Source organism: Oncorhynchus clarkii, chromosome 10 (assembly GCF_045791955.1).
Source record: "Oncorhynchus clarkii lewisi isolate Uvic-CL-2024 chromosome 10, UVic_Ocla_1.0, whole genome shotgun sequence".
Taxonomy (NCBI): Eukaryota; Metazoa; Chordata; class Actinopteri; order Salmoniformes; family Salmonidae; genus Oncorhynchus; species Oncorhynchus clarkii.
This window is the reverse complement of record NC_092156.1, coordinates 59,798,365-59,824,854: the sequence shown is the minus strand read 5'-3', so window position 1 is coordinate 59,824,854 and position 26,490 is coordinate 59,798,365. Positions and strand designations below refer to the sequence as shown.

At 41.3% G+C, this 26,490-nt stretch overlaps 1 protein-coding gene and 1 pseudogene across 1 annotated transcript; both read left to right on the top strand.

Moving 5' to 3' along the window:
* The first annotated feature begins 13,020 nt into the window (after window positions 1-13,020).
* Window positions 13,021-15,022, top strand: LOC139419688 (lecithin retinol acyltransferase-like). Its single transcript, XM_071169672.1, has 2 exons — window positions 13,021-13,649; window positions 14,247-15,022. Exons 1-2 carry the CDS (start codon window positions 13,092-13,094, stop codon window positions 14,397-14,399), a joined length of 711 nt encoding a protein of 236 aa, XP_071025773.1. The 5' UTR covers window positions 13,021-13,091; the 3' UTR covers window positions 14,400-15,022.
* A 667-nt stretch (window positions 15,023-15,689) lies between these two features.
* Window positions 15,690-19,306, top strand: LOC139419687 (lecithin retinol acyltransferase-like; annotated as a pseudogene).
* Window positions 19,307-26,490: the final 7,184 nt, after the last annotated feature.

The window sequence follows — 26,490 nt, the reverse complement described above, 5'->3', positions numbered from 1 at the left end:
TTCACAGCATGACAGAGACATCTCTTTAACCCGTCAATCTATCTGAATGAGCGTTGTTAAGCCTATGAAGTGAATCAAACCGATTGAACAAACACACAAATAATGTTCATGGTACTTCTGAAAAGACCTTTGTGTTCCGTTGAGACAGAACGAGGCGGGCAAAGACGGCACGGTCGGTGGTGATGCAATGTCAACACAATAGTCCACGTCAGTTTCTCACTGGCATCAAATGACTGTTTTACGAGAAGGGCCTTGAATTATAGTTTCAGTAACATGTGGGCATTTAATTGTTAGTTTGGCTTCGGCCTGTTGGGCAAACACATTTCCATGTGTTGATGTTGCGCAAAAACAAAGCAGCTTTTTGTTGTTGAAGAGCTTAAAAAGTTGTTATTTTGTATTCTTGAGACACTCTCACACCAACAATTAGGCTATTGGGACTGTGATTTGAATTGGAGCCTAGCAGAGCACGTAGGGGGTAAATAGGGTAGAGAAAAGTAAGAATGGAGGCTACTTCCAATGCTGTACCCCCCCCCCCCCCCCCCCAAAAGAAGAAAAAACTGACCTGCCTACGTACATTGCATGCAAATGTCCCCACTCGAAAGGGACACAGGGACAATGCAGTATGTTCAAGAGTGCCTTGTTTGACGTCAGTGAATTGTAGCAAACGCATGCCTACTGGTAAGAGAGCGAAACGATTAGAGGTTTCTTTCGTTTCACAGTTAAGGTGAGCTACAGTCAGGTCCAAAATTAGTAATAAGTAATGTATTTATTTTTATTTTTTATGATAAGAGTTCAAAATGATTGGCACCACTGTTTTCAATACCTTTCAATACTTCACCTTGAGAGGATAAAGACACTGAGCATTTTTTCTAAAATAGTTAATTGACCACAAAATCAACATTTTGCAAAGGCCATCTCAGTCTCCGGACTTGGAAACCTGTGGTTTGAATTGAAGAGGGCAGCCCATTAGCACAAATTAAGGGTATTAAGGATCTGGAAAGATATTGTATGGAGGACCTGTAGCAGTCACGTCTGTAGCCATGAAGTGCTTTGAAAGGCTGGTCATGGCTCACATCAACACCATTATCCCAGAAACCCTAGACCCACTCCAATTTGCATACCGCCCCAACAGATCCACAGATGATGCAATCTCTATTGCATTCAACACTGCCCTTTCCCACCTGGACAAAAGGAACACCTATGTGAGAATGCTATTCATTGACTACAGCTCAGTGTTCAACATCATAGTGCCCTCAAAGCTCATCACTAAGCTAAGGACCCTGGGAATAAACACCTCCCTCTGCAACTGGATCCTGGACTTGCTTACGGGCCCCCCCCCAGGTGGTAGGGTAGGTAACAACACATCCACCACGCTGATCCTCAACACGGGGGCCCCTCAGGGGTGCGTGCTCAGTCCCCTCCTGTACTCCCTGTTCACTCATGACTGCATGGCCAGGCAAGACTCCAACACCATCATCAACTTCGCAGATGAGACAACAGTGGTAGGCCTGATCACCGACAACGATGAGAGCCTTTAAGTAGGAGGTCAGGGACCTGGATGTGTAGTGCCAGGACAACAACCTCTCCCTCAACGTGATCAAGACAAAGGAGATTATTGTGGACTACAGGAAAAGAAAGACAGAGCACACCCCTATTTTCATCGACGGGGCTGTAGTGGAGCAGGTTGAGAGCTTCAAGTTTCTTTGTGTCCACATCACCAACAAACTAACATGGTCCAAACACATTAAGACAGTCATGAAGAGGGCACAACAAAGCCTATTCCCCCACAGGAGACTGAAAAGATTTGGCATGGGTCCTCAGATCCTCAAAAGGTTCTACAGCTGCACCATTGAGAGCTGTATCACTGCCCGGTATGGCAACTGCTCGGCTCCAACCTCAAGGCACTACAGAGGGTATTGCGTACGGCCCAGTACATCACTGGGGCCAAGCTTCCTGACATCCAGGACCTCTATACCAGGCGGCGTCAGAGGAAGGCCCTAAAAATTGTCACCCTAGTAATAGACCGTTCTCTCCGCTACCGCAAAGCAAGCGGTACCGGAGCGCCAAGTCTAGGTCCAAAAGACCTCTTACCAGCTTCTACCCCCAAGCCATAAGACTCCTGAACAGCTAATCAAAGGGCTACCCAGACTATTTGCATTGACCCCCCTTCTTTTACACTGCTGCTACTCTCTGTTTATTATCTATGCGTAGTCACTTTAACTCAACCTACATGTATATATTACCTCAATTACCTCCACTAACCAGTGCCCCCACACATTGACTCTGTATCTGTACTCCCTGTATATAGCCTCGCTATATTTATTTTACTGTTGCTCTTAAAATATTTGTTACTTTTATTTCTCTATTTCTTACTTTTCTATTTTTTACTTAACACTTATTTTTCTTAAAACTGCCTTGTTGGATAAGGGCTTGTAAGTTAGCGTTTCACTGTAAGGTCTACACCTGTTTTATTCGGCCCATGTGACAAATACAATAAGATTTGACTGGTTTAAGATCCCCTAAATCATTTGAGAAAAAGGATCAGTGCTGTTATCCTCGGAAGGTGAGGTCTCGCAAGCTATTGAAAACAGTGGTGCCAAATTATTTTGACCCCAATCTTTTTTGAGAGAAAAAAATATGACTTGTTCAAACAAAGTCAATTCTTCTGAGCAATTGTATTAGTTTAAAGGTGAAATCCGTAATGGTGAAACAGCCACATCTGTTTGCAATATTACCACAACAAAGAAGCTGCTGCAAACAACGAACACTGTTTTTTTTAGCATACAGTAATACTTTTGACTATACGGTGCGACATCTCCACAGCTCGGCAACAAAAACAACAACAATGGTGGTAGTGCGGCCGTGGCGCTGTTTACTCCTACTGCGTATTCCATCTTTAAATAATGTAATCATACAGTAGCAGTCAAAAGTCTAGGCACACTGCTAGACACATGCTAAAACTTACACACTTTTGATAGACTACTCATTCAAGAGTTTTTCTTTATTTTTTACTATTTTCTACATTGTAGAATAATAGTGAAGACATCAAAACTATGAAATAACACATATGGAATCATGTAGTAACCAATAAATTGTTAAACAAATAATAACACACGTAGTAACCCAAAAAGTGATAAACTAAAAAAAGTGATAAACTAGAGGCCGCCCTTTGCCTTGGTGACAGCTTTGCACACTCTTGGCATTTTCTCAACCAGCTTCACCTGGAAGGCTTGAAGGAGTTCCCACATTTGCTGAGCACTTGTTGGCTGCTTTTTATTCACTCTGTGATCCAACTCATTCCAAACCATTTCAATTAGATTGAGGTCGGGTGATTGTGGAGCCTGGAGGTGTGTTTGGTTGATTGTCCTGTTGATTTTTTTTTGTCCCACCAAGTACAAACCAGATGGGATGGCGTATCGCTGCAGAATGATGTAATAACAATGCTGGTTAAGTGTGCTTTGAATTCTAAATAAATCACCAACTCTGTCACCAGCAAAGCACCCCCACACCTTCACACCTCCTCCTCCATGCTTCATGGTGGGAACCACACATGCAGAGATCATCCATTCACCTACTCTGCGTCTCACAAAGACACGGCGGTTGGAACCATAAATCTCAAATTTGGACTCGTCAGACCAAAGGACAGATTTCTCCTGGTCTAATGTCCATTGCTCGTGTTTCTTGGCCCAAGCAAGTCTCTTCTTATTATTGGTGTACTTTAGTAGCAATTCGACCATAAAGTGTGATTCACCCAGTCTCCTCTGAACAGTTGATGTTGAGATATGTCTGTTACTTGAACTCTGTGAAGCATTTATTTGGGCTGCAATCTGAGGTGCAGTTAACTCTAATGAACTTATCTTCTGCAGCAGAGGTAACTCTGGGTCTTCCTTTCCTGTGGCGGTCCTCATGAGAGCCAGTTTCATCATAATTTCAAAGTTCTTTAAATTTTCCGGATTGACTAACCTTCATGTCTTAAAGCAATGATGGACTGTCATTTCTTTTTGCTTATTTGAGCTGTTTTCGCCATAATATGGACTTGGTCTTTTACCAAATAGGGCTATCTTCTGTATACCACCCCTACCTTGTCACAACACAACTGATTGGCTCAAACGCATTAAAGAAATTCCACAAATTAACTTTTAACAAGGCACACCAGTTAATCGAAATGCATTCCAGGTTACTACCTCAAGCTGGTTGAGAGGATGCCAAGAGTGTGCAAAGCTGTCATCAAGGCAAAGGGTGGCTACTTTGAAGAATCTCAAATATAAAATATATTTTGATTAGTTTATCACTTTTTGGGTTACTACGTGTGTTAGTTAATAGTTTTGATGTCTTCACTATTATTCTACAATGTAGAAAATAGTCAAAAAATAAAGAAAAAACTCTTGAATAAGTAGGTGTGTCCAAACTTTTGACTGGTACTGTAGCTCATTATATTATTTATTTTGTATAGTCTTGTTTGATCATCTTTAAAAAGAGCACTGGAGAACGACTGCCCCCTCTCATTGAAGCCACGAGGTTCAAGGCCGACCTCTGTACTGCAGGCACTGATAGACAAAAACAGGATCCCCATTATAGTGAATGGGAAAAATTCTTCATATAAATATACACCATTTTCAAAGACAATCATGGTACTAACATTTGTTTCCAATACACCAGATATATGTCCTTGAACCAATTATTTTGAAATTATTTTTTTTGAAATTATTTTGAAATCATAATAAGTTGATAATTGCTCATCTCAGCCTGCAGCACAAACTGTTCCCGACCGGAGACACCATCTTAACCGACTTCATTTGGCTTCAATGCGCCATTGAGTGTTCACATAGGTATGAGTGGTGTCACGTGATAGATGGCTTTGTCTATTCATAAATACATTCATTGATCAAAGGTGACAATAATTTGGGACTTGACTGTATTTCAATGTATAGGCCTTACACATTGATTCAACATTAATTCCTTTTGAAAATAGAAAGACTTGTTTGTTGTGGAAAATTGGTAAAGCATTTAGCCCTCTGGAGATATTGCAAGAGGTCATTCACTATTTATATTCCGGGATATCCATGCATCTCCTGCCCCCCTGTCGAAAAGAATAAACATCACTGTAGCCAGTTCTTGACCTAAAATGGCTTTGAACCTCCTGAGAAAGTTTTTCAGACATACTGACACACCAAGTTTTCCTATGAGTCAGGATGTGAAAGCTATGACACATTTGTCCAAAATCAATCACCGGTCTGTAATCAATTACTTTAACCACCGTTGTGAAAACAACCATTCAAAAATGTTGTGACAGTCCTTTTCATTGCGGTCCTCCTGGGAAGAGAGTTGTTCTGAGCTACACACATTGTTAGCCCTGAAGCTAACACTGAAGCTACACGCATTGTGTGTACTGTGTAGTCCCAACGCTACACACATTGTTAGCCCTGAAGCTAACACTGAAGCTACACACATTGTGTGTACTGTGTAACCCCCAACGCTACACACATTGTTAGCCCTGAAGCTAACACTGAAGCTACACACATTGTGTGTACTGTGTAGCCCCAACGCTACACACATTGTTAGCCCTGAAGCTAACACTGAAGCTACACGCATTGTGTGCACTGTGTAGTCCCAACGCTACACACATTGTGTGTACTGTGTAGTCCCAACGTAGCGTTGGGACACATTTTTAGCACAAAGCCTATGAACAAAAACAAAGGCTTCCAATGGGCAATTTGCTGCTAATTGGCTGCGGTATCTGGTATGTATTCTTAAAGAACTTTTGAAGGTTGGAACCAGATGGCCATTTGTTTCTGGCATCGAGACCATAAACAACACATCAGTGTCCTCATATGTCCCAAGACTTGAAGAGGAATACTTGGGTTCATTTGAGGCCACGGAAGAGACAATATTTCCTGTTTGTTTCTTAAACTACTGAATATGAACCATCAGGGCGTTCTAGGTCTTTGTTTTTTCAGTCCCCCGACACAGATTATCAGCCTTGACCCTAGCCTAAACGGCCTGGTTATGATCTCCAGAAGTATCTCATTTAGCAGACACGTTTATCTAAAGTGACTTAAAAGTAGTGCCTCCATACATTTTTCACATGGGTGGCCCAAGCAGGAATTGGGGGGGGGGGGGGACATTCCCCTGTCGCTGTTTGTTACAATACGATACAGAAATGTACTGAGATTCCCAACTAGACTTCAATAAAGATGACTAGGAATGCAATGTCAATGTTGTAGCTCTCACGTGCTTTTATTTGACCATGGGCAAAAGAGTTTCGTGGTGAAAAAAAATCCAGAATGAGAGTTTGATTGAATTGAACTCGGTGTTCTGATACGTTGGACACCCCTCTACGCTGTTTTCCAGGGGATTTCAAGCATTCAGGGGGTTGAGAAATCAGAGGAATTGGGATCTCTGACTGGGCAGTAGTTCTGCTCTGAGCACTGCCATCTGAATGCAATCAAAGGTTTAAACGAAGACAAACTGTGCCATTGCAACCAAAACACTCATTTCAGTTTTGTTACTGAGGGGAGAGACTGTCACATCTCGGGTTTGTCTCAGACAGTAATGGGTCGCTTATAGCGTTTCCACAATGGAATGTATTCAAAGGTTTAAATGAGGACAAACTGCGCCAGTGCAGTCAAAACACCTCAAACTAATTTCAGATTTGTCTCTGTCTCAGACAGTAATAGGTTGCTTGGAGCGTATCTACGTGGTTCTGTTGGGTTTTGTGTGGTTGCGTGTTCCACCACATAACCCTATACTTGGAATACTTTTTGGGGGTATCTTTTTATGCTTCATTTAGACCGATTAGAAGAAGAGGGGGAGATAGAGTAGGTAGGGTGGACATGGCAATCAAACCACCAGTGTCAGGGGTCGACCTGCACCGAATGTACAAAATATTAGGAACACCTGCTCTTTCCATGACATAGACTGACCAGGTGAATGCAGATGAAAGTTATGATCCCTCATTGATGTCACTTGTTAGTGTAGATGGAGTGGAGGAGACAGGTTAAATCATTATTTTTAAGCCTCGAGGCAGTTGAGACATGGATTACATATGCGTGTCATTCAGCGGGTGAATGGGTTTGACAAAAGATTCAAAAGGTTCAAAGGTATGATAGCAGGTGCCCGGTGCACCGGTTTGTGTCAAGAACTGCAACGCTGCTGGGTTTTTCACGCTCAATAGTCTCCCGTGTGTATCAAGAATGGTCCACCACCCAAAGGACATCCAGCCTACTTGACCCAACTGTGGGAAGCATTGGAGTCAACATTTGCCTAGTGACTTGCTTGGTTAAGTAAAGGTTAAATAAAAGAAATACATGGTGGGATGTTTTTGACACCTTGTGGAGTCCATGCCTCAACGAATTGAGGCTGTTCTGAGGGCAAAAGAGGGTGGCAAACTGAACATTAAGAAGGTGTTCCGAAGGTTTTGTACACCCAGTGTATAATTGCTAGGAGTAGTATGATATAGGGTAGGACGATATTTGGGGAGACCTCTTCTACGATGTGCTACTCCAAATATCGCCCTATCTGATATAATCGTTTTGCACCGTTAATGACTCCATCATTGCAGACTGTCCAATTGTTATCCCTATTTACAATATCATAGTCACACTCTCATGAAATCATCTTTGTGTGGCGGGGAAAAAAAACTAGGCTTTAGATAAATCTTAGAATGGCACAGTTTTGATTTGTGAAGTTCAAATAGAGTATAGTCTTCCACATTGTCAATGTCAAATATCACAACATCCAATTGAGTTATATAATCGGCCGAGTCGGCCCCAACCCTCGTCTGTTACCACTAAAACACAGACCATAGGCCGCTAGACCACATATTTCAAATGCTGTTCCTGTGAGAGATCTGGGTGACCACTTTCTCAGAACTGCTTTCGCCCAATAGGGGCCCATTATATTCGACATACAGCATGCTGGGAGGTCAGTCGGTGGGTCGGTAAGCCTGGCTGTGCTCCTCTACTTCGTCCCACTTCCACCTATAATACATGGCATTCTCAATGGTATTCCCCTCTAGAAAATGCACTCACTGTTCTCTCAAGAACTTGGCTATACTGGGGTAGCACTTGCCTGTGCTCTTGTACCCATTACAAAACTAGGGCATTATAATATTTATAGTCTAAAGAGAGCATTGCAATTGTTTTTATTTGTACAAATAGGCCTATACATATTCACCCAGGCAGTGCTCCAGCATTTTCTGATTTCCCACCAGGGTCTCTATTTGACGGATCAACATGTAATATGCTGTAAATGAACGGTAACTGACTCTTCTAATGTCACCATGCACACCACCATAAACACAATGCTAGTTGTATCTTATTTACTGGTAGCCAGGCTACATTTCTGGCAAGGGTGTCCTAGATCTTCTTTCAGTTCTGTTTCGCTTTCCACACCAAAGCAAACAGTTGGCGGATTCATAATGATGCCTAGTGGGATATAAAGTTACATCTGTAGCCCCCGTTGTTGACATAGGTGATAAATCACACCTTGGCTACCTCTCGATGACCCACTCTTACTATGGGAAACAACACGTGAAACCCAGGCACCCAGACAGATAAGGCCTGGCTGACCTGGGAGTCAACTGTCGGGCCCCCAAACCTAAACAACAGTAAACTCTCCCTGAACTCTCGTTGAACTGGCCTCTTCCTCCTCCTTGAAACTGGAGAGACGCCAGATGGAAAGTGTTTCCTAGTGCTCTCGTGCTCTCTCAAGTGCCAGGAAAAATACTTATTTTCTAGGCTTGGGACCAACTGATTAGATAGGGCTTGGATGCTCTGTCATGTGTTGGTGTGACTGTCTGTTGAAGGGAATTTGTGTTGGAGAGTTTTCAGTCACGTATGCATTAACATGAGAAAACAGAACACCTCATCTAGTTCATTAGTTAGTTACACTGAGGTAACTGTATGGATATTTGAACCTGCAATCTGCCCTTTTCCAGTCCTGTATTTGGTCTGCTGCACCCACTGATGTGTATAAACCGTGGATGACTGTCAGGGGCGCTGTATTGAAGACACCACGCAGCCATTTTGGCGGTATGCCTCCATTGCATATTTTTTTGGGGGGTGCGCTATAATTTTCTTAATTCCTATGGAGGGACTGCTCCTTCTGGGGGTACCAATATGGCGGCCGACGGCGTCAAAGCCTCTCATTGGCCATTACATAGGCTTCACCACAAAGAGATAGATGTGTTTCATTTTTCATTAATATACAGTACAGTTAGCTGTTCAGCCAGTTAGTCTAAGAATTTTAAGTCTCAGTATGGGGGGTGGGGGGGGGGGGGGCTTGAACCTCAGTCAAATGTTAATTTAGTCTCCCAATGACATCAATTCATGACCAAGTGGGAAATCTGCTTAAAGATGGAATCCGCTGGAGGGGGAAAGAGCTCCCCTGGGGATTTGCAGTATCTTCTTTGTTGTTGTATCACAAACAGACCTGGCAGTTTTATCATGAAGGATTCCAGCTTTAAGTGGAAGTTAGGGTTCACCCCTATTTGCCTTTGCAACCCTAAATGGTTAAATGAGTTATACAGTGTATATCACTGACAGTTCATTCAAAAGAAGTGCATAACGAGACGTTTTTGGGTTATCCTCAAACTGGTGACTCACCTAGCAAATAGCCAACGTGCTTCTCTCAGTAATAATCTCAAGTTTATGGAGTCAAGAACAAAGCCGACCCTGACTATTGGTGGCCCTCACGGAATTACCTTTCAGGACCCTTGTTAAAAGTCCCCCAGTGGTGACTGCTATAACTATGGGGCCATTTGACTGGGAAGTAAATCTCTGAGTGGGGAGAGGCCAAAGGTTTGTTTTAATGCCACCCAGGAGTTCAATGTATGGTCATGAACTGTAAGCTCATTCAACTGAATGTGGAACGTGAGAGCGCTGGTTGACATGTGGTTATCATAATCTTCTTAATTTTTATACCACATTCTGCATATGATCATTTCTTAAAATATGACACCATTTGGTTGTTATAATAATATATACAGCCATGAATAAAGTTGTTATTCACAAATAAGTAAGCCTATGTTTCATTTCCAAAAATGTCATGCAAAATCGATGTAAATGGCATAATTCTATGTAAACGTCAAGATTTACGAATCACTCCAACCACGTTTCTATCCACAGTTGTTATGCAAGTAAATTCACACCGTGATGGAAGCAGGAAGTTGTGGTATAGTTGTATAAATGCCGACAGATAACTTGTTCATTCGACATGGTGGGATCTTTTTGTGACGGTAAAATAACGTATGAAAGAAATGGAGGTGGAACTTCCTTTATTCACAAATATTGATATAATAACCAACATGTCAAAGTAAACTTGGAGTCACACGATGACATGGTGTGTGGTCCTCCCACTACAAAAACATGTATTTTATTCGTTTACAGATTCAATTAATTATGAACTTCACAGGGTGGTGAAAGTGCACTGTAATGAGCTTGATACTCCTTTCCAATAAATGTTGAGGGTCTTATTCTGGTGACGTGATGATCGGTGCTTGACTGAAGTTTGGCTATTGTAGACTAACCTACCCGCAGAGCCTACCCACACTGTATCTGCAAGCTGTTGGCTAGACCAGACCTGGCACACTGCAATTTAACACAACAGTTTTTGTGACAAAACTATCAGTAGAGTTGAAAATGCAATGGAAACATATTGAACATTAGATTTGTATTTGGTGCATGAAAACTATTATTAGGCACTGATGTTTATCTGCAACAAGTCAATTTTGTGGAAACTCCACTGGTGGGGTAATCGGGATTTTTGAATATTTCACTCGAAAATCTGTCGCCAATTGGATGGAAACCTAGCTATTGTTGCTGTGGATTTCGTCGTATGCACAATTTACGATCAAATCTGTGCTCCCGAACGTTTTATCAATGAAGCCCTTGGACTCTCATTTTGACTATTACAAAATGTCACGTTACTTTCTAACACAATGGGAGCAGGGTGCATTTACACAGGTTCTGCGCATGTGTTATGATCGTTAGTGGTTCATGATAAGTCTACACTTCTCCAGGCACTGTCAAGATCTAAACATCTGTCCAGACTTAGACCAGCACTGAACTGCAAATCCTGTTGGATGTATTATCTTAAGACGCCAGTCAGTTAGGGTTTGAGGGGAGTTTGATGTCAACAGGCTCTTGACTTGACCTTGATGTGGCCACAACACAACCCTTTTCTGACCCCAAAAAAGATCACTTCACATCTGCAGTCCTACAGAGGTCAGTGACGGTCAGACCTCAACTTTCAACCCCAAATATTATAGTTGATAAGAGGGGGGTTAGAAGTTCATGCAAACACATTTCAACCCTATCTTTTGTTTACTTTTGTATTTTCCAACATTGACCCACTTTGGAGCTTTTGTCATGGACCTCTAGTTAATGTACAGTTTCAATGATAACATCATAAGTGACTAGTTTTGGGCTTGATGGGGGCCGTTGGAGCAAGAGCGAAGGCATACCGAAACTGGACTGTCAGTGATATCCCCGCTAAGGCAACCTTACCAAGGCAGCCCTCCTAACCTTCTGTTAGCCTGTATTTTGAGGACAATAAAACCCAGTTCTCCTGTTCAACTTCAGCTATCATCTCCTCATTCTTTTAGGTAGTTAGCTAGCTAAGGAATGGACCCGTTTATGCTAACATATTATACATGTTAACAGGGAATGATTGATGTTTGTACAGCGGCCGATGCAAATTTAAATAAATGTAAACAAAATTACCCGATTTAGTAATTTTAAATATTACTATTATAAATTTTATACATACAAATTATATCCATCCACAAAAAAAACACATTTTGTGTCGGTGGAAACACCTTACACCTGGCCCCCACAGGAGTCGCTACAGGGCGATGGGACAAGGACATACCGGACGACAAAACTCTCCCCTAACTCGGACGACACTGGGCCAATTGTTGGTCGCCTCATGGGCCTCCCGGGCGCGGCCGGCATGGGTCTCGAACCAGCATCTGTAGCAATGCAGTTTGCACTGTGATGTAGTGTCTTAGAGCGCTGCGCCACTCGGGAGGCTCCATCCACAGAGTTGTTCATGCTTTTATCAATTGCATTGCACAAAGTATCAAAATACTACATAGTAGTGTTAGTGTTCATGTTAATTATATATAAAGCAGCCCATGTAATCATCTGACAGAGAGTAGCCCGAGCCCCAAGTAATACATTTGGGCCAGATAACTCACACCGGAATCGGCCTGAGCTCAATCCCCGCATCCTAGCCATAAGTAATACTGCTGAAGGCGGCCCAGACTCGGGCCGGGCCACATGACGTCGGCCGAGTCTGGCTCTCAGCAGGGTGCCCCGACTCCCAGCCGGAATAGTCCCAGATCCACCGTGCTAGCTGGGTAACTCCCAGTTGTATATCACGAAATTGCTGAGAAAATGGGGTAAAAGTCCAATTGTAGCACAATGCTTGGCAGACAAGGTTAATTGACTTAGAATACAACAACTGTAATGATCCCCGAGTTAGATTAGATTAAAAGACAATATAGGCCTAATTGGCCAGACAAGGTGCTCTTCAAAATGTTGTCTTGACTGTCACATAGGGCCTACTGTCATTGTAAATAAGAATTTGTTCTTTAACTGAGTTGCCTAGTTAAATACAGGTTAAATAAAATACTGTATGTAATAAAATAATAAAGTTAAATAATTTCAATAATCTAGGCACACGGTCATCATTTTTTTATTTAAAAAATCTGCGTTTCTGATTATAAAATTGTAAATAACAAAATCGAATGTATTTGTTCAATATGATTCCAATGAGCCTGTAATTATAGGCTTATAATATAATATTTGATTTATATATCCTACAAATGTAATGGTTGTGAACTTAAATTATATAAATGAACTTACACCTTAAGCATAAATAAATAATTTAAAGTAAAGTAAACAATATGGCACTTTCTGTAGACTAAAGAAAAACGCCATAAGTGCCATAAACACCATGGGAATGTCCTTTGTGGCCAATCGTGTCTTCTGGGTTTACCTTTAAGCTGCACTAGTCCCCTCCTAGTGCGCATATAAACCCACTTCTCCCAGACAACTCTCAGAAAACTTTGGACAGGAACTTTCACCATGCTCTACTCGTTGACATTTCTCGTCGAAAAGCTATCCCTTCTCTCGAACTTCAAACTTTTTGAGTTTAAATGGACGGATGGGAAACGCAAAGGGGCGGGATGCACAGAGCGCACGACATATAGTCATACAGTCGCGCCGTTGTCTCTCCAGAGAGGGGACCTTTTGGAGGTGCCGAGGACTTTGTTCACGCACTTCGGTATCTACTTGGGTGACAACAAAGTCGCTCATCTGATCCCAGATATCATGCCCGTGCTAACCAATGATAAGATGATAATCAAAAAAGTTATCACAAATAAGAGACTCATCATGGGTTGCTTGTACAAGTGTGCCACGGTGCGCGTGGACACCTTGGATGACTTTGTATATGGCTCAAACATATTGGTGAATCATATGGATAGAAAATGCAAGGCGCAACAACCGTTCCCAAATGAAGAGGTTGCCGAGAGGGCAGAACAACTCGTCGGCGCCATCCCTTACAGTTTACTATGGAATAACTGCGAACATTTTGTTACATACTGCAGATACGGTTCAGCGAAAAGTCAGCAAACGGAAATGGTAATTTTATTTTCCTTTTCCTATTTATTTTCAATACAATTACGTTGTGCATAATTCTGACCCGTTAACTTTTACGCTACAGGAGATAATGTAGTGTCTTCTTAAAATATTTTGCCTATGCGTGACCTGTATCACAGCGAGGACTGTAATCTTTAGATTATGGCATAGATAATGTTTTCAGAGATTTGCATTTAGATTAAAATTATTACAAATGCATCGGATTGAATTGTTGATTTATGTTAGACCTGGTTGTAATACTTATTGTGCACAGCAACTTCAACCTTTGATATTTCCATCCCATATTTTGTATTTATATTCATGACAATGCTTCTCCATTTTAAATTATGTTATGCCATGGTTAATTTAATAGGCAACTATATTCAGAAACATTGTGTTTTATTCAGTGTTACTGAAAATACGGGTATTTGGGCTTTGGTTTGTTGTTTTGGTGTTGTTGCATCCAAGGTCTTCTTCTCTCTTTTCTTCCATAATTCATGCAAGTTTAGATTTATAACATAAATACATGAAATATGCCTAAAAGGAATTGTTAATAAAAATCCTAAATGGGTATTAATTATTTATCTCCTTTCTTTGCAGTTTTGTGAGTTCCTGAAATCAATCATCCGAGACCAGAGGAGTGTCTTTCTCAGTGTTCTCCTGGGAATTATCTACATCATATGCTTTGGCCTGGCGCCTTCAACTACGTTACCCACAATCCTCATCCCTTTCACTCTGTGGATGGCCGGCTGAGAAGCCAATGTTCAAAGCCTTTAAACACTCCTATATGGAAATTTCAATAGAAACTATTTGGGATGGTGTCTTTTCATTGGTCCTTGTGATGACATTAATTGGCACCTCCCAACTCATTTGACTTTGGTATAGGCCTATAGTGGAACGTCATATAATAGTCGATTGTTACAGCAAGCGCTAGCATTCACTCACTTTTGATTTGATCCTTGCCAGCCAAAAGTAAACACAGGGCAATGTGGTTGCAGGCCTAGCAATTTTACATGTGAGTGTTCAAGTCAACACTTACTGTATCGTATGTAGGCCATTAAGGCATTATATAGCCTTTATAAAGGCCATATGATCCCTCTGTGAACAATGTATTATCCATATTTCCCCCAAAAGATTGGCCAAGGCGCACTTTCTACTTTGTATCTTACTGTGTAAGTCACTGTCGTCTAATCTGTAAATAATGTATTTTCTTCAATGATGATACTCTTGTATAATTTTTGGAATAGATACAGTTTGAAACTCTAAGAGTACTACGTTGATTAATACAATACTTATGTGTTTTGAGAGCAGATCATTTCGTTTTCAATCAAATACATTGTAAATATCAGAAATGTTAATAAAGATATTGGAAGTTGTCATTTGGTTTGTTTTGGTCTGGTTCCAGGAAATATGTTAATTAACAAAGCATTTTCCCACACAGTTAGGTACATGCAATCACAGTGCATCTTAATACTCACATTGAATCTCTGTCAATACCACCCACAGCAATTTCAAATGATCATGTTATTGACATGATTGGCCACATAAAAAACCCAATATATCCCCATTATATTTCCAAACCCAAATATTTAATCATATAGGGTCAATTTGCGCAAAGGCTACATTCATAAAATACACACATTCTCTGGATAATATTGCTGAGTAATGACTATACATTATTATTTTCTTTCTACTGTACGGGGTATTCACAGTTCCAGACATATCAAGAATGAGTCAGCATTATACATCTCAACCTGACTGTTTCTACAGGCAATAAGATATTTCTGACCTTTTAAACTGGGGGGTTGTTATTCTGATTTGCCAATGAAAGCCACATAACTGGAACATAACCCCCCGATTAAACCCCCCCGGTTGTGAAATTAAGTCGCCCTTGAAACCTCACGATTAGTGGAAAGCTCTTTTATTTCTGTCAAAATTGCACTGCAACGTTGAGAAACCTCTAATCCCACGTGCTTGGCTCCTCCCAGACCCTTAGCCTCGATAAAACGGCCAGGTGTCAAACCATAGTTTAGTTCTGCCACCATGGTTCCCTTACTCCAACTCCTCCTCCTTCATCGCTTCTAAAGTGGACGAAGAGGACAAGGCTCAAAGACTCTAAGTATGACCCGTCCCTGTACAAGCGTGGCGACCTTTTTGGAGGTTCCTAGAACTCTCTTCACCCATTTCGGCATCTACCTGGGCAACAACCGGGTGGCCCACTTCATCCCGGACATCCTTCCGGTCTTCACCAAGAACAAGGGTGCCATCAGCAAGACGGTGACCAACAACTGGCTGATTCTAGGGATGATCGCCAAGTCGACGAGCGCCAGGGTGACTCGTTGGCGGATTTTGCGTATGGCTCGGAGATCCTGGTCAACCACATGGACAAGCTGTGCAGCCAGCCCCCCCCCCTGGAAGGGGACGAGGTGGCCAGGAGGGCAGAGAAGCTCATGGGCTCCATAACCTACAGCTTGCTGTGGTACAACTGAACACTACATCATGTACTGCAGTTACAGCATGGCCATCAGCTACCAGACCTACCAGGTGGAGTATGGGGTTCTCCTTTGTCAAAGGGCGCTGTTCTTACACGTTTTGTGGTTAGTATGTGATCGGAAAATCTATGGTGATTTCCCGGACGACTAAGATCAGTCACTGCAAATTCTCAGTGCCCCCCCCCCCCCCCCCCCCCCAGGGCACTGTAAAGGAGGGTGTCACTTTAGACAAATGGGATTACCAAACGTCCCCTCAACTTTCAGTCCACTGACTTGACCTATCCCAGTTTTAGCACACCTGACATCCACCTGTCAATCATCAAGCCCTATAATAGTTGTGTGCCGGACTAGGACTGGATTAGATCAGTAGAATGGCTGGGGGTACAATGAGATTGTAGGAATAACATTGGAGACCATGAGCCAATAGTACACTGTTGTACTTGGTGTTACATAATACTCAGGGCAATGAACCAATGGTGGGAGTAGTTTTTTTATTTAACCTCTATTTAACTTAGGCAAGTCAGAGTTACTGCTGGTTCAAATTACGGTCAGACAAACTTATTGTAATATTATTCGTATATCAAATCAAATTGTATTTGTCACATACACATGGTTTGCAGATGTTAATGCGAGTGTAGCGAAATGCTTGTGCTTCTGGTTCCGACAATGCAGTAATAACCAACGAGTAATCTAACCTAACAATATACTACTGAGTGAAGAACCTACTGAGACATGTTAAAGTGAATTGCTGCCGATAAATACGCTGGGGAAGCAAAAACTACAAAAACATGTTGTTTAATGACTTGCAGTAGTGCATTGCTTTGCTGTTAGAGCGTTAGGCTACACAATACATGTTTATTGGAAGGAATCTGCGTTTAGCTCAGAGCATATTTAGTCTTCAAACTATCGGAAGTACACAATTACATGGTACATGTAATTGTAGCCACAAAAGTGTCTCTATATATCCAGTCACCTATGTCATTGGGTCAAAAGGTCACACTGGAGGGATATTTTTCTGAAAGAGTTTTGGCATGTGGGCTACGTGGGAAATATGCCAGATATTTCAATGGATTTTATGAAACAAAAACACAGATTATGGGACTATCATGTCCTGTCGTTAAATTGACCCTCCGTCACCCCACGTGCCAAATCGGAACATAGGTCAAAATGGAAACGCATAGGATGAAACCCTTCTTCAACTGTCAGATATGTTTCGGTCTTTCAAGTAAAAGTGCTGTTTCACGCTGACATCGACTGACTGTCTTGAAAACTACGGGGAAATAGCGGCTTAGTTGCTCAACTCCTTTGGTTTTTGAGAACGGATTTACAACGTCTCTTGTTTATAGCAGCCTACTTTTGAGTACTTCAGATGGCGGCAGTTGGCATACACCGGAGGTGGCTCATTTGTTACAGCCCAGCAGTAAAACGCCTGGTTCAAATGATCAACGGTTCATGGTTCACGGACAGGCTCCTCAAAATCTCTGGAGCATAATTAGTGAGTGTCATCAGGCACCACATTTAAAAAGCGTCTCAGACTTGGAGTCTTACGCCGTAATCAGATCCCTGCTATCCATTCGTTAGAATCTAAAAGTCAAAGCTGGTAATAGATCAGCACACCTAATCACTCTTATGAATACGGATCCTGGTCTGAGATCAGCAGGGCACAGTGTTGTGGAACGCTCAGAAATATATTGGGTAGAACAGACATGCAACCTCTCTGGCATGTAAGTAAAGAATCGGGGTAAGCTCTAATCATGGCATTTCTATCTGAACACGACACAGGTGTGCTGGTACCAACGTCTAGTCTAGACATGCTGGGATCACCCCTAGCTCAGACAATAGCCAATCAATGTGGGAATACTGCAGACTGATGCAATGTACAGTATGATGAGAGCGGTTAAAAGGGTGTACATTTCTCTGAAAATGTCAGATGATTGTGTTTTGCTGTGGATAGATTGCTTTTAGGCCAACGAAATGTGAACTTAAAAGCTGCATCCCGATTCTCTACCCCTCTCCAAAAGTGTGCACTTGCACACCCCCATCAATGCATTCAAAAGCATCTGATTGGTGTAAGCAGTGGCGGAGGGAGGGAGTTACTAACATTGGTTAAATCCATGAGAGAACGTGTGCAAGTAGAGAATTGGGACAAGTCCACAGACTTGTCGAGTTGGACCGTAATGCACTGGTGAGCAGCACCATCTAGTGTTAATGCATTAAAGGCATCGCTGTTTGGCTGCGGCTGTTTACCAAAACAGTGGAGGGGTACCCACTTTGCTGTTGTTGGAATCCCAGATTGCCCCTTTAATGTAGACACAGGAAGTCCTCATTTTAAATAAGAAATGCTTTGTTATATAAATCAAAGTAATGACAAACACTTCAGGACGGAATGCCAGTAGCCCCGGATAGGAACCACTGCTACACAGTACTTTATAGAATAGAGGTAGTTATGGTTGAATCACAATGTTCTTGTCACATTAAGACATCTCACGCTGTTTCATTAACTGTTGCATCGTCATTGTACTTCATTTGTATGTGTGAATTGGGATGCTGCATCTTGGCCAGAACTCCTTTAAAAAGAGATTTGCATCTCAATGGTCACAAATGGACATGGATGAATAAATAAATACAATTAACAATAACGATTAGCCATTAGACTATCAAAGGCCCCAATTGAATCAAACAAAGACGAAGGCTTTCAAAGACAAAGGCAAAGAAGCTCTCCTCTCGTTCACTCGACGTTAACACGACGTTAACACGACGTTAACACGACGTTAACACGACGTTAACACGAACGTTAACACGACGTTAACACAACGTTAACATGACGTTAACACGACGTTAACACGACGTTAAGATTTAAAGCGCTTCGCAAGCTTTTATTCATCAGGTGGATAAAAAAAAAAGATGCAAAGGATGCTTACTCTTGTTTCATCCTCTTCCCTGCAGTTCTGCTTGACAGTGAGGAAGATCATCTGCAGCAGGATGAACGCCTACCTCACAGCTCTGTGTGGAACGGGCACCGTGTTGTACCTGGGCTCCCCAACGCTGCTAAACACAGTATCACCCTGCTCGTTCCCTTCACCATCAGGATGGCATCGTAAAACAAAATGGCCATGACAATACAAAGACACTGGTTGAAATGACTGCGGAATATGGAATGCTTAAATGGTGTCCCACTATCAGTATCACTGCATTATCATTGTACATGACATTTAAAAAAAGCATTATGGGAAATGTCACGTTTGTGGTGATAGTCGTTTTTTTTCTTCTTCAACTTGCGCTATTTTATTAGTTTAAAGTTTTGACCGTTTAAAGGTGTCACGACTTGCGCCAAAGTCGTTGCCTCTCCTTGTTCGGGCGGCATTCGGCGGCCAATCCACTTTTCATTTTCCATTTGTTTTGTCCTTGTCTTACACACCTGGTTTCAATCCCCCAATTACTTGTTCATTATTTACCCTCTGTTCCCCCATGTTGGTTTATTGTATTGCGGTCCATTATTGTGGCCTTGGATATATTTGAGGTGTATTGTGATTATTGTTGAGTAAAATTGCGTACATTACTCACATCTGCTGTCCTGCGCCTGACTCATCTACACCAGCCACACACAGACGCATTACAAAAGAAGAGTAAACATCCTACACATCTGGTATATACATCTGGTATATACATATACATTTGTGTATAACAGTCTATAAATGGACAGCAATATTATTATTCTTTTTTAAATTGTTGTTCCTGATAAAGGCATTGTTTTGATAGTATATAATGGACATCATGGCCTTGATGCTCAAAATTATACAGACAATAATGACATTATGACAGGATGGACAAGGTGCAATTTTTTGTCACTGTTAATGCCATACTCTGACAGGGTGAATGTACTGACCTATGCCTTTCAACTAAATGCATATGCCTACTCTTCCTTGTGAAACTTTTCAATTAGCCTATTGTATTTGTCTTTAATACTATATTGTGCTAATTTACTCCTCCTGTTGTTGCCCTTACCTACACTCCCAGTAGATAGCACTGTAAGTAACATTGCCATGCTTCTGAATGAAATGCATTATTTTGGGATACATGGAGAGTTAAGTCTATGGGGATTCTCAGGCTCTGAATATACAAGTCCCAGAAATATCCTCAGTTGTGCTCAATTCTTGTCCATTATTGTTTGTGGTGGTTTCAGCATGATTGGAAGTGTCCCTACTACTGTAGCGATAAGAAGCAGTGTTTTCTCAGTCGGCGATATCCTTTCCATCCAATTCAGTCTCCCACTGGCCTATTTAGAACTAATAACAAACCATGAAATAATTCACTGTAAAAATGTAATCTGATGCCAACAGTGCTGGCATTTCTTTTCCTAATATGGCATATCGGATGGTAAATTGAACTAATGACTGCAGCAAACATAACGTACATGTAAACATTCGATTTTAAGGATGATTACACATTCAATTACGAAAGTATTTGCGGAATCGGAGGAGACAAAACATTGAGATTGCATTACATGGGTTTGTGGGTAAATTTCTTCTGCTGTTACCGAGGACACTAGACATTCACGTTTAACTGTGTAATACATGCATTGTTAAGACAGTACTGGGACACACCATGTGCCCAGAAACATTCATTTAAAATATATTTATCATATATTTCAAATTTAAAACGCTTTCTATTCAGTCCACCTGAATGTTCTCAAATTCAAATGATTTTGCACATGATTTTGCACATTTTGCCCCATAGCTATACTAACAGTGGGCCTGTGATTACTTCCTGCCAAAACACAATTTTGATGACCCACCATTCGGTGAGCTCTGCAACATGTACAGTGCCTTGCGAAAGTATTCGGCCCCCTTGAACTTTGCGACCTTTTGCCACATTTCAGGCTTCAAACATAAAGATATAAAACTGTATTTTTTTGTGAAGAATCAACAACAAGTGGGACACAATCATGAAGTGGAACGACATTTATTGGATATTTCAAACTTTTTTAACCTCTTTGATCTCTAGGGGCGCTATTTCATTTTTGGATAAAAAACGTTCCCGTTTTAAGCGCGATATTTTGTCACGAAAAGATGCTCGACTATGCATATTCTTGACAGTTTTTGAAAGAAAACACTCTGAAGTTTCAGAATCTGCAAAGATATTGTCTGTAAGTGCCCCAGAACTCATTCTACAGGCGAAACCAAGATGATGCATCAACCAGGAAATGAGCAGAATTTCTGAAGCTCTGTTTTCCATTGTCTCCTTATATGGCTGTGATTGCGCAAGGAATGAGCCTACACTTTCTGTCGTTCCCCCAAAGTGTTAGCAGCATTGTGACGTATTTGTAGGCATATCATTGGAAGATTGACCATAAGAGACTACATTTTCCAAGTGTCCGCCTGGTGTCCCTGCGTCGAAATTGGAGCGTAAAGCCAGGTGCAATTATTTTTCCATTTGAGAGCAAGGAGAAACCAGGCTTCCACGAAGGATATATCATTGAAGAGATATGTGGAAAAACACCTTGAGGATTTATTCTAAACCACGTTTGCCATGTTTCAGTCAATATTATGGAGTTAATTTGGAAAAAAGTTCGCGTTTTGAGGGCTGAATTTTCGTTTTTTTTTTTTTTTTTTTTTTTTTTTTGGTAGCCAAATGTGATGTACAAAACGGAGCTATTTCTAATACACAAATAATCTTTTTGGAAAAACGGAGCATCTGCTATCTAACTGAGAGTCTCCTCATTGAAAACATCAGAAGTTCTTCAAAGGTAAGTTATTTTATTTGAAGGCTTTACTTGTTTTTGTGATAGTTGCCTGCTAAATGCTAACGCTAATGCTAACGCTAATGCTAACGCTAAATGCTACGCTAGCTAGCTACTGTTACACAAATGATTGTTTTCCTATGGTTGAAAAGCATATTTTGAAAATCTGAGATGACAGTGTTGTTAACAAAAGGCTAAGCTTGAGAGCTAGCATATTTATTTCATTTCATTTGCGATTTTCATGAATAGTTAACGTTGCGTTATGGTAATGAGCTTAGGTCTATAAATAGAATCCCGGATCCGGGTTTGGTCGTCGCAACAGGTTAACAAATCAAAAACTGAAAAATTGGGCGTGCAAATATATTCAGCCCCTTTACTTTCAGTGCAGCAAACTCTCTCCAGAAGTTCAGTGAGGATCTCTGAATGATCCAATGTTGACCTAAATGACTAATGATGATAAATACAATCCACCTGTGTGTAAATCAAGTCTCCGTATAAATGCACCTGCACTGTGATAGTCTCAGAGGTCCGTTAAAAGCGCAGAGAGCATTATGAAGAACAAGGAACACACCAGGCAGGTCCGAGATACTGTTGTGAAGAAGTTTAAAGCTGGATTTGGATACAAAAAGATTTCCCAAGCTTTAAACATCCCAAGGAGCACTGTGCAAGCGATAATATTGAAATGGAAGGAGTATCAGACCACGGCAAATCTACCAAGACCTGGCCGTCCCTCTAAACTTTCAGCTCATACAAGGAGAAGACTGATCAGAGATGCAGCCAAGAGGCCCATGATCACTCTGGATGAACTGGGAATGGGAGACTCTGTCCATAGGACAACAATCAGTCGTATATTGCACAAATCTGGCCTTTATGGAAGAGTGGCAAGAAGAAAGCCATTTCTTGAAGATATCCATAAAAAGTGTCGTTTAAAGTTTGCCACAAGCCACCTGGGAGACACACCAAACATGTGGAAGAAGGTGCTCTGGTCAGATGAAACCAAAATTGAACTTTTTGGCAACAATGCAAAACGTTATGTTTGGCGTAAAAGCAACACAGCTCATCACCCTGAACACACCATCCCCACTGTCAAATATGGTGGTGGCAGCATCATGGTTTGGGCCTGCTTTTCTTCAGCAGGGACAGGGAATATGGTTACAATTGATGGGAAGATGGATGGAGCCAAATACAGGACCATTCTGGAAGAAAACCTGATGGAGTCTGCAAAAGACCTGAGACTGGGACGGAGATTTGTCTTCCAACAAGACAATGATCCAAAACATAAAGCAAAATCTACAATGGAATGGTTCAAAAATAAACATATCTAGAATCTGTGGAAAGAACTGAAAACTGCTGTTCACAAATGCTCTCCATCCAACCTCACTGAGCTCGAGCTGTTTTGCAAGGAGGAATGGGAAAAAATGTCAGTCTCTCGATGTGCAAAACTGATAGAGACATACCCCAAGCGACTTACAGCTGTAATCGCAGCAAAAGGTGGCGCTACAAAGTATTAACTTAAGGGGGCTGAATAATTTTGCACGCCCAATTTTTAAGTTTTTGATTTGTTAAAAAAGTTTGAAATATCCAATAAATGTCGTTCCACTCCATGATTGTGTATGTGCAAAATAATGATATGTAAGAACATAATAATGGTGAACTGATGAGAAATATCTAGAACATTTGGGAAACACACTATTTTAAAGGTGCAATATAAAGAAATTGCTCCACCATTGCCTGCTTGCTAAAATACTAATAGTTTGCCTAATTTCAGTTTGTACCATCTAAACCACAGTTTTATTTTCAATAACCAAAAAGATTGTATTTTCAGCTGTTTGAAGCTGGTGTAAAAAAACGAAAGTAAAAGATGCTAAAACTAAAGAATGGGAAGCATAGAAATCGGGAACAGATCTACAGCGTCTTAGACTTGCTTTCAATTAGAATGACAGATCTATAACTCACATTTCTATGTGAATTTGTTCAGGTCGCCCAAAACGTTACATATTGCAGCTTTACATTTCAGATATTTTAAGTAAATTGCTCCTTTAACACTTCCTCTCAAAGATAGAAAAATGACATGAATCATCAACGAAAAAGTGTCTTTCCTTTTACCTCACTGGAAATAGCAATACTGTCTTGTTTTTACAGTGCTCAATCATCGAGGTATAATGAAAGAAAAAATGCAGGTGGGTGGTAGTTGACTCTCGGTGGTAGTTGGGTGGCCACCTCACAAAGTTCTCATTGAAGAAGCCAATGTAATATAATTTCTGTGGAAGATTCTGGCCACATGTAATGGACCAAAAATCTCTCTCCCTTATTCCCCTGTCTCTCTCCCTTGCTCTCCCTCATATTCTCTCCCCATCTCTTGCATCAGTCTTTCACGCTCCCTCCCTCTCCCTCTCCCTATATTACAACCCAGGCAGATGTACTCTGACTGCAAAGTAGAACATTGCATTTGGAATAATCAACTCTCTTTCTCAGTGGGTCTGTGTGGGACAAACAGTGAGGGGTGATATAGCCTACTGGTAGTAGTTCGCAACCGAGTGGTCTCGTGGTTCAATAACCAAGCAGCGACTCGCTCATTCAATATGTGGGGAATTTTTCATGACAGCTGGATCCAGAGTTCTGACATAGTCTGTTGTTATTTTTAACCATGAATTCTACAGGTACAGTTGAAAGTCGGAAGTTTACATACACTTAGGTTGGAGTCATTAAAACTTGTTTTTCAACCACTCCACAAATTTCTTGTTAACAAGCTATAGTTTTGGTAAGTCGGTTAAGATATCTACTTTGTGCATGACACAAGTCATTTTTCAAACAATTGTTTACAGACAGATTATTTCACTTATAATTTACTGTATTACAATTCCAGTGGGTCGGAAGTGTACATACACTAAGTTGACTGTGCCTTTAAACAGCTTGGAAAATTCCAAAAAAGGATGTCATGGCTTTAGAAGCTTCTGATAGGCTAGTTGACATAATTTGAGTCAATTAGCGGTGTACCTGTGGATGTATTTCAAGGCCTACGTTCAAACTCGGTGCCCCTTTGCTTGACATCATGGGAAAATCAAAAGAAATCAGCCAAGAACTCAGAAAAAAAATTGCAGACCTTCACAAGTCTGGTTCATTCTTGGGAGCAATTTTCAAACGCATGTTGGTACCACGTTAATCTGTACAAACAATAGTACGCAAGTAAAATAACACCATGGGACCACGCAGCCGTCATACCACTCAGGAGGGAGACACGTTCTGTCTCCTAGAGATTAACGTACTTTGGTGTGAAAAGTGCAAATCAATCCCAGAAGAGCAGCAACGGACCTTGTGAAGATGCTGGAGGAAACAGGTACAAAAGTATCTATATCCACAGTAAAACGAGTCCTATATCGACATAACCTGAAAGGCCGCTCAGAAAGAAAGAAGTCACTGCTCCAAAACCGCCATAAAAAAGACAGACTACAGTTTGCAACTGCACATGGGGACAAAGATTGTGCTTTTTGGAGAAATGTCCTCTGGTCTGATGAAACAAAAATAGAACTGTTTGGCCATAATGACCATCATTATGTTTGGAGGGAAAAGGGGGAGGCTTGCAAGCCGTGGGACACCATCCCAACCGTGAAACACGGGGGTGGCAGCATCATGTTGTGGGGGTGCTTTGCTGCAGGACGGACTTGTGCGCTTCACAAAATAGATGGCATCACGAGGCAGGAAAATTATGTGGATATATTGAAGCAACATCTCAAGACGTCAGTCAGGAAGTTAAAACTTGGTCGCAAATGGGTCTTCCAAATAGATAATGACCCCAAGCATACTTCCAAAGTTGTGGCAAAATGGCTTAAGGACAACAAAGTCAAGGTATTGGAGTGACCATCACAAAGCCCTGACCTCAATTCTATCGAGAATTTGTGGGCAGAACTGAAAAAGCGTGTGCGAGCAAGGAGGCCTACAAAACTGACTCAGTTACACCAGCTCTGTCAGGAGGAATGGGCCAAGATTTACCCAACTTATTGTGGGAAGCTTGTGGAAGGCTACCCGAAACGTTTGACCCAAGTTCTGACCCACTGGGAATGTGATGAAAGAAATAAAAGCTGAAATAAATCACTCTCTACTATTATTCGGACATTTCACATTCTTAAAATAAGGTGGTGATCCTAACTGACCTAAGACAGGGAATTTTTTTTGAGGATTAAATGTCAGGAATTGTGAAAAACTAAGTTGAAATATATTTGGCTAAGGTGTATGTAAACTTCCGACTTCAACTGTAACTGCCAAAATAAAATAAACACTTACATAAAGCGTCTTAAGAGGGCATTGGGCCTCCACAAGTCAGAACAGCTTCAATTCACCTTGACATAGAGGAATGATGTGACACCTTTCTTGCCTGAGAACTTCCATCATATGGTGTTTTGTTGATGGTGGTTGAAAACACTTAACAGACGGGGTTTACATGATTTTCATGCTCATCAAAGCCATTCAGTCACCACTCACTCATGGACGGGGGAATTGTCATCCTATGGGGGGGGCATAGCCACGGTAGCCAAAATAATGGCCTGCCCCAGCATTTTTTATACATGACCCTAAGCATGATGGGATGTTAATTGCTTAATTAACTCAGTAAGCA